Below are 7791 nucleotides of genomic sequence, written 5' to 3' on the forward strand. Positions count from 1 at the left end.
ATCTGATTAGTTACAATATAACTTTCTATGCCCAAATGTTACAAGTGACCCATTATGCCAGTAAGATCGTCCATTTACTAAACCCAAGACTGAAAGGTTGGATAGGATAAATAGTAATATGAAATATTATACAAAGGAAAAATACATGATGGTGTCATTAGAAAGTGCAATACATTTATTTGATTCTTTATGTCTTTTTATTTGATATTTGTATTAATTATTTTATTTCATTTCATGGTTTGGATATCTGTGAACACTTATTTGCACAGAAAATAGATTGATATTGTTGAACATCATTGTGTTGTTATAAAGAATACTGTTAACTTTTTCTACAAATATACATTGTGAAGCAACATTGTATTTGGAACTACTTTTTACTTTGTACTGGAAATGGTTATATTTTACAACCTTTCTCTGAATTACAAGGCTGTAGAGTACAGTGCGCTATTGTAGACATATACTACGATTTTTATTACATTACAAAATAAAGATTTGTTTTTAAAGATTTTTTGGAAGAATTTAATGTCTTTCTTACTCTCCATATGCCAGTCACTCAATTTTCACTCTCCTCTTGCTAAGTGTACTGCAGTATTGTACTTTAACTCTCACAGCGGCCTCTCAGAGCTGTCATTGGAAGAAAAGTGCTGTTGTGAGTTGCGTTTCTCCATTCACCAGATAAATCTGTCAAACTACAGGTGTGTGTGTGTGTGTGTGTGTGTGTGTGTGTGTGTGTGTGTGTGTGTGTGTGTGTGTGTGTGTGTGACCGTGTGTGTGTGGAGATGAGTGGTTTTTCATGGTGTTAAATGTGTGGCCTGGCATGTTAAACTCATTAAAAAGTAGGTGATCAGAATATACTCATACTGTCTTAAACTATTTAATTCTTGCATTCACACATTTTGATTGATAAGGCTGAGACTTGAGAGCAATTTTTCTTTTTTCTCATATTCACATTTTCTTCTGTCATGCTAACTCTTTCTGTAATTCACTGTGAACCTCTCTCTTGTGGGACTCATTGTTTTCTTTCCTTGGTCTTGTCCATCTGCTTCCTATAACACTGGGGCAGTTTGATCTGGTTTTGCAGAAACCCCCTCAGAAAAATCTGACATTTATTCACGTTCAACCAAAATTGTCCCGTTTTTTCCAACAAAATAACCCCACTAAAAAAACTGTCCAGGCCCTGTTTCAATAGGGTGGTCGAATCTGGACCCAATTAAAACGGGGACCCCCTAAATTTCCTTCACACCCAGCTTGAGGAAGACCCCAGATTAGAGGAATATTTTCCTTATTGCCGACTTTACTTTTTGCGGAATTCCTTGGGATAATAATTGAGCCCATGTGTGCTCGGTATTCTGAGGTGTTCCCGTTTTGGTGGAGTGGATACAAATGGTATGTTGTTACAGCCATCAGGGCGGGCACAGTTTTGACAAATCTGTTTCTTTTCCTCTTCTTCTTTGGCATTTTCACCACAATCCTTGGAACGCTGTTTGGAATTAATAGAAGTGGATTTTTTTTTTTTTTTTTTTTTTTTTTAAGTCTTGGTCAGATTTCCATGTGGGAAGAGGCGGAGGCTTAATTGAGATCAAATAAACAAAGTCACCTGTGAGTGATTTCAGCTTATAATGAGACACATGTTCGCCAGTTCAAATGGGCACACACAAGGCCACACGTACACACTCACCGATTTGATAAGCACTAAAGCAGGTGTTTGTATCACTGCCTTAGTGAAATCCTGCACACGCCATGTGCCTACACACAAATATACTGGCACTGGCTTTTTGTCCAAATACACACACACAGACTCACTAAGGATTAGCCTCGGCTTCTCATAAACTCCGTGACTCAACAGTGAGAGCTTGTGTTCTGCTCCCCTATGCAGTGACCCATCATCCTCCTGCTCCCTCTAGCTTTGTGAGTGCTTTCTAACCGCGAATGAATAGCCACTTGTTCAATAAACCCGGGACGCTGCTTAGGTATCGTAGTTGTCTGCACGGTATTATTCTAAGTGGTAATAATAAGAAAAGCATCAGGACACTGTCTGACTCTCCACTGCTCAGCTGATGGTTCTACCTGTAAGTGGAGTCTGACTTTGATTCATGTCTTCCTAATTTGAATAGACCTGAATCCTCTAAAAACAACATGTAGATAATTCTTATGTGCACACAGACACACACATACAGAGGCTTGTGTGCATGCACCCACAGAAACACTCACACACACACCACACAGGTAATTGTGCCCACCTGGGAAAACATCATTTAGTCAGGCGCCCCTTCCTTTTCCTAACACTGTTCTTACAGTGTGTGTGTGTGTGTGTGTGTGTGTGTGTGTGTGTGTGTGTGTGTGTGTGTGTGTGCGTGCGTGTGTGTCCGTGTGTGCGTGTGTGTGTGTGGAGCGTGCTTTTTGATCGCAAATTGCATTTGACTATAAACACTCCCTAAGCCCTAAACCATCCAATTACAATACTGTATTTTATAAGATTAGAAGTTCAAGGCTTTGAGTAAAATGACTGCTTCTCTGTGCAGGCAACCGACCATGTTGTTGTAAAGTTGACCATCTATCCTCAGTCTTCCAGATATCAAATAAATAGGCCTACCTAATTAAAGGACACGTGCAAATAAAATAGCCTTTTGATATTGTTTTCTTGTCTCCTTTACCTTGTAGAATGAGCGGCCTCTAGGTGCTTGTTAGTCCATATTAGTGATTATAATTATTGTAACATAATCACTAAAGCCTGGGCTGACAGCCACCGTGTTTAGGTCAAATTCCTTCACAGTCTGCTGAATGTGAAGTAAGTCGGGCTACATAAATCTGTGTGTGTGCAAGCAAGTACTGTACTTCAAGGCTCGAGAAACAAACATTTCACAGTGAAATTTATTGTTTTTCACTTATGTGCCGTATAATAGTTCAGGAGGAGGAGAATGGTTGAAAGCACCCAAGCAGTGATGGATATCCATCTGTTCTACTTGTCTACCTAACAGCTATGTGTGCTAGTGTCATGTTTTCTGTCATGCTTTGATCTGACTATGATAAGTAGCAGGCTGTGGCATCACTTGTACACTGTAATGCATCACCAGTTGTTTAAAACAAAAACAAGTTGCAAAGCTTTTAAGTGTTTTTCTACAAAAAGTGTCAAAATAAAGTACAAATCTGTATGTTTTTTGCAACGAGTTTGATGAGAAGACTAGAATCAAAGGGAAACAGCTAGCCTGGCTCTGTCCAAAGGTACCAGCACCTCTAAAGCTCATTAATTAACACATTATACTTAGCTTCTTTTTTTTAATCCATACAAAATGTAAAATGCAGTTATGTACAGGGCTATTTCTTGGGCTTATGCAGTGACTTTCTGGAGACTTGTTGTCACTGTGAGGTTGCCAGGCAACCAACAGAGACTTCCCCAAATATTAAAATAATCCTTTAAACATGCAGGACATTTTCCCCGCCTTTTCTCCTCATAAAAAGGCATAATTGTTATTCTAACAAATGAGTGTGTTTCCTTTGCCTATACACACTGTGTGGCATTTTTGTTAGCCACCTCAATGATAAATCACAAACTGACAAAAGGTCAAACTGACAAAGAACAGAGAAAACACATATTAAGTCAAATAGATTAAGGTTCAAAGTATTGGTATATGCAAACCATGATATATGGCTTTATAGATCATTACACACCAAAAACAAAACAAAACTAGCCTACCTGTATGGCTCAATACAATTAACGGTATTTACAAATATTCGTTTTTTGTGATTTATCCAAAATGACCTGTGTACTTTTAAGGCAAAAGTCTGCGACAAAATGAATGAAGGAGAAAAAGATGGTTAGTTTACTCAATAGATTGCTCCAGCAATGACGTAAAGGCCAGAAGTCTCATGGCAGACACCTGCTGTACTCCGTTTAATAATCACAAACTGATGCCAACAATCTCTCTCTCACACACACACTCACACACACACACACACACACACACACACACACACACACACACACACACACACACACACACACACACACACACACACACACACACACACAGAGTGTGAGCATTTCAATAAACATGGGTAGGTGATCTGCACAGGCCTAACGCTATCTTTGGCATTTCCTCTGCTCTAGTGGCCGCTGTGCCAGGCTGCCATACCATCTGATACAAATTGACACCACTACCAGCTGTTCCCTAACCTCAGTCATGTTAGTATATCTGGCAATTATTTTAAATGCATGATGAGTGTGTGGTTTTACATACTTTAAAGCTACACATGGACGTCCAACACTGACTGTATCAAGTGTTCAGAAAGCACAAGAGGCAGACAGGTCACAACAGTCAGCCCTGTTTCACCAAAACATTTACACAATTTTGTGTTTTTCTACTCTCTCCTCTCTCCACAACCCTTACCTCAGCTCCAGTGTGTCCACTCGCTGTGCCCCATTTAATTGCTAGACCCTGTCATCATCTTACAATGGCCCCAAATCCTCAAAGATTCATGTGATGCATCTTTATTTCTCACTTCTCCCTCCCCTACATTTTTTGCCCATATTGCTTTTGTTTACTTTCACAACTTTTCATTATATGGGATCCTCTGCTGCCATCTACTGGTTTAAATAGATACTGTTAGCAGGTACATTGTGATGGACATCTCTGTGCCATCTTAAATTATGTAAAGCTGCATATCAATTGTGCATTAAAATATTGCCCAAAAAGGATGATGATGATGATGATGATGGTGATGATGATGATGTCAGTTTGTGTCAAATTCATCCATTTCTTTTAATCTCCTTTACCAGCCCCCCCCACCCCCCCAACACCTAAAAATGATGTGTGTCACCAAATGTCTGGTCATATAATGTCAAGTCATTAAAAGACGTTTACTGTTATTTTGAAATAAAAATGGTATTCTTCTCGACATACAGAAAACCAAGACGATTGGGGTCTGGTTCTTTCCACAGAGCAAAGTGATAAGCTGACCTTTAGCAGCAGCATGTGTTTCTGATCAACAACTTGGCAGGGTCTCTAATTAAACAATACAAACTGGCACACAGATAGCTAAAGAGAGACATGGGAGAAATCCCAAATGGTGCTGGTAGAATTTTTTATAGCTAGAAACTATGCAAATAAAAGAAACAGATTATGCATCAAATCATGCATTTTTCAAACATTTGCATAAACACCACCTCAATTCAGAGTCCAAAGCCATCCATAACTATATATAAAAGCATAGTACAGCAGCTTCTTAAGCAAGGACTATACCGTTTTTTAAATCGTGATATACACAATAACAGAAAGAAGGCATTAGTATTTCTCTGTGTCCTGTTAGTTATACTTTCTGGCGGTAATGTCATTAACATCAATAGGCAGACAAGGTTGTACTTAATGCTGAGGCAGAACAGTTTGAAAACCAAAAAGGGGCAGCAAAACTTTCCTCTTCTGTCACTCATAGAAAATGACACAACAAAAAATGCCTAATAGTATTTTTTACTCAACATTTGGTTAGTTCTTTCACGAGCTATATAGAAGCCCAGCGACTCTCTTTCTTTTCACTTTTGCACTCAATATTGTGGCATATAACTGGCAGAAGAACTAAGAAAGATGATACTACTCATATGGAATAAAATGATGTATACATTACAAAAATAGAACAAAATAAATAAGGAATTAACAAGCTTTTCTTTTTTTAGCTGTAAACATTCTTCAAAGTGTTCTAAATCCCTAAACAACCCGACCACAACACCTACCCTCCCCAGTGAAGGACCATCTGGGGTTTCTCACATGACCTTGTAGACTGGCCTGCTATTGCACATGTGTCAACTTATCTTTGTGCCACCTTTTACTTCTATAATTGGAGAGCAAAAACACATGCTGCAGCTTTCATGACATCAGCTACGTATTTTGCTTATAAAAAGAAGGTAACCAAGCCCCATTCAGCTCCATATTTCCCTGAAGGGGCATCAATAGCCATCAGAATGAGGGCAGGTTTATATTTGCTGGTTTTGCTGCCCTGCCTCTTGATTTCATGTGTTCTCTCCCTGCAAGCAAGTGAAGCAGAGGAGACCAAACTCCACGATTTCCTGCCTGATAAAAAGCAACCTCTGGACCCTGATACCACCGCTGATGAGCCCCATGACCAAACCAGCACCGGCCCTGACATTTGGACGGAGGTGAGGATGCTGAGGGACATGGTGGTGGAGCAGAAGGTGGAGCTGAGGAACATGGAAGCCAGGCTGAGGGAGAAAGAGATGCAGGCAGATGATCAGAAGTTGGATCTCCTCCTAACTAAAACCAGCCTGGAGGAGCTGAAGAGAGATCACACTACCACGGAGGAGAGACTGGGAGCCAGTGAGAAGATCTCAGGGCGAGGCTTGATGCCAGTGACAAGCAAGTGGAAGAAATTAAAAAAGTAAATGTGGAGCTGAGGGTTGATCTTGAGAACCATGCAGCACAACTTTTGTCCATAGAAGCCAGAGTGACAGTCGGTGACAGTGAGCTGCAGCTCCTAACACGCAGGATGGATGACTTGCAGGCTCAGAACGCAGCTCAAGAAGTTAAGCTGGCATCTGTAATAGACGGGATGAACACTACTGAGAGCAGGGTGGATAGTCACATCAAAGAGAATGCAAAGGTGGCATTTTACGCTGCTTTGTCAGACTCACAAGGTGCAGGGCCTTACAATACTCCAACAGTCCTAAAGTTCATCGAGGTCTTCACCAATATTGGTGGCGCCTATAGTCCAACCACTGGCTTCTTCACTGCACCGCAGAAAGGAGTGTACTATTTCAGATTTACAATATGTGGTCATACAGCAAAGGGCCTCATGGGAGTGCAACTATTTCATAACGGGAGATCCATAATGTTTGCTGTTGCTCTAGAGCTGAATGTTGGTGATGAGTTACATTTGGTCCTCCCAGAGGAGTATGCAATCTTTGATAATGAAACCAATCACAGCACATTTAGGGAATTTTTGCTTTTCAAAATGTGATGCCAATCTAATACAATTTGGAACAACCCAACAAAATTAAATACATTAAAATGAATTCATTCATTAATTGATTAATGTGTTTTTAAAGTCTACTCAGTCAATGTAATAGTATATAGTAGTAGGCTATAGTAATAATATTTACCATCTTCAATTATCAGCATAACTTTATAATCACCAAAATAAATAAATATACTTAATCTATAATTTTCATTTTAATTTTGTTTCTTCTATCGCTTAGTGGATTTTTTACATCACATGTTCAAACCAGGGACTATTATATGTAACATTTCACAGTATGAAATTACATGTTAATTACTGCAACACTCTCATTGGTGTTAAAGGGATGCCTGGAGTTTGATTGTCAGGTCCAAAGATGTCCCCAAAAACACATTATATTTTGTCCAGAAGATGGCAGTCTTAGGTCACTACATGCACAGACAGATGTGTGGCCTGGGGAGAGTTTTGGGATAGTAATGAAAAAAAACATCATAAATCAGCTGTATATGTCCCTCCATTGGCTCATAAGTCTGTCCAATATGTATGTATAGACAGACAGAGAGAAAGAAAGAGAGAGATAGAGATGTTGGAATACACAGTATAAACTGTTGATTATAGCCTTCACACTATTATAATGCAATAGCCACATCACCCCTGAAAAAACAGCCATGCCAATGTAAAGCAAGTGATCTACAGATCTACATGAGGGCAGTTGGAAAACATGATGGGATCAGCTGGAGCACAATGTGATATCTTTCCTCCCCTCAGTCTGTGGACCTTTTTCACATCACGGTTTGGGCAGCGGTCCAACAAAACAATTAGCAAGTA

At 39.6% G+C, this 7791-nt stretch overlaps 1 protein-coding gene across 1 annotated transcript; it reads left to right on the forward strand.

Annotated features, from left to right (window-relative positions):
* The first annotated feature begins 5623 nt into the window (after window positions 1-5623).
* On the forward strand, window positions 5624-7135 carry LOC116066189. Its single transcript, XM_031322096.2, has 2 exons — window positions 5624-6334; window positions 6367-7135. Exons 1-2 carry the CDS (start codon window positions 5861-5863, stop codon window positions 6964-6966), a joined length of 1074 nt encoding a protein of 357 aa, XP_031177956.1. The 5' UTR covers window positions 5624-5860; the 3' UTR covers window positions 6967-7135.
* The last annotated feature ends 656 nt before the right edge of the window (window positions 7136-7791 follow it).

This window comes from Sander lucioperca, chromosome 19 (genome assembly GCF_008315115.2).
Source record: "Sander lucioperca isolate FBNREF2018 chromosome 19, SLUC_FBN_1.2, whole genome shotgun sequence".
NCBI lineage: Eukaryota > Metazoa > Chordata > Actinopteri > Perciformes > Percidae > Sander > Sander lucioperca.

Bases quoted from the DNA above. Each gene is read 5' to 3' on its own strand.
- LOC116066189 (XM_031322096.2), top strand. From the start codon at position 5,861: ATGACATCAGCTACGTATTTTGCTTATAAAAAGAAGGTAACCAAGCCC. The intron at 6,335-6,366 runs ATCTCAGGGCGA...GCCAGTGACAAG, and splicing joins GACTGGGAGCCAGTGAGAAG to CAAGTGGAAGAAATTAAAAA.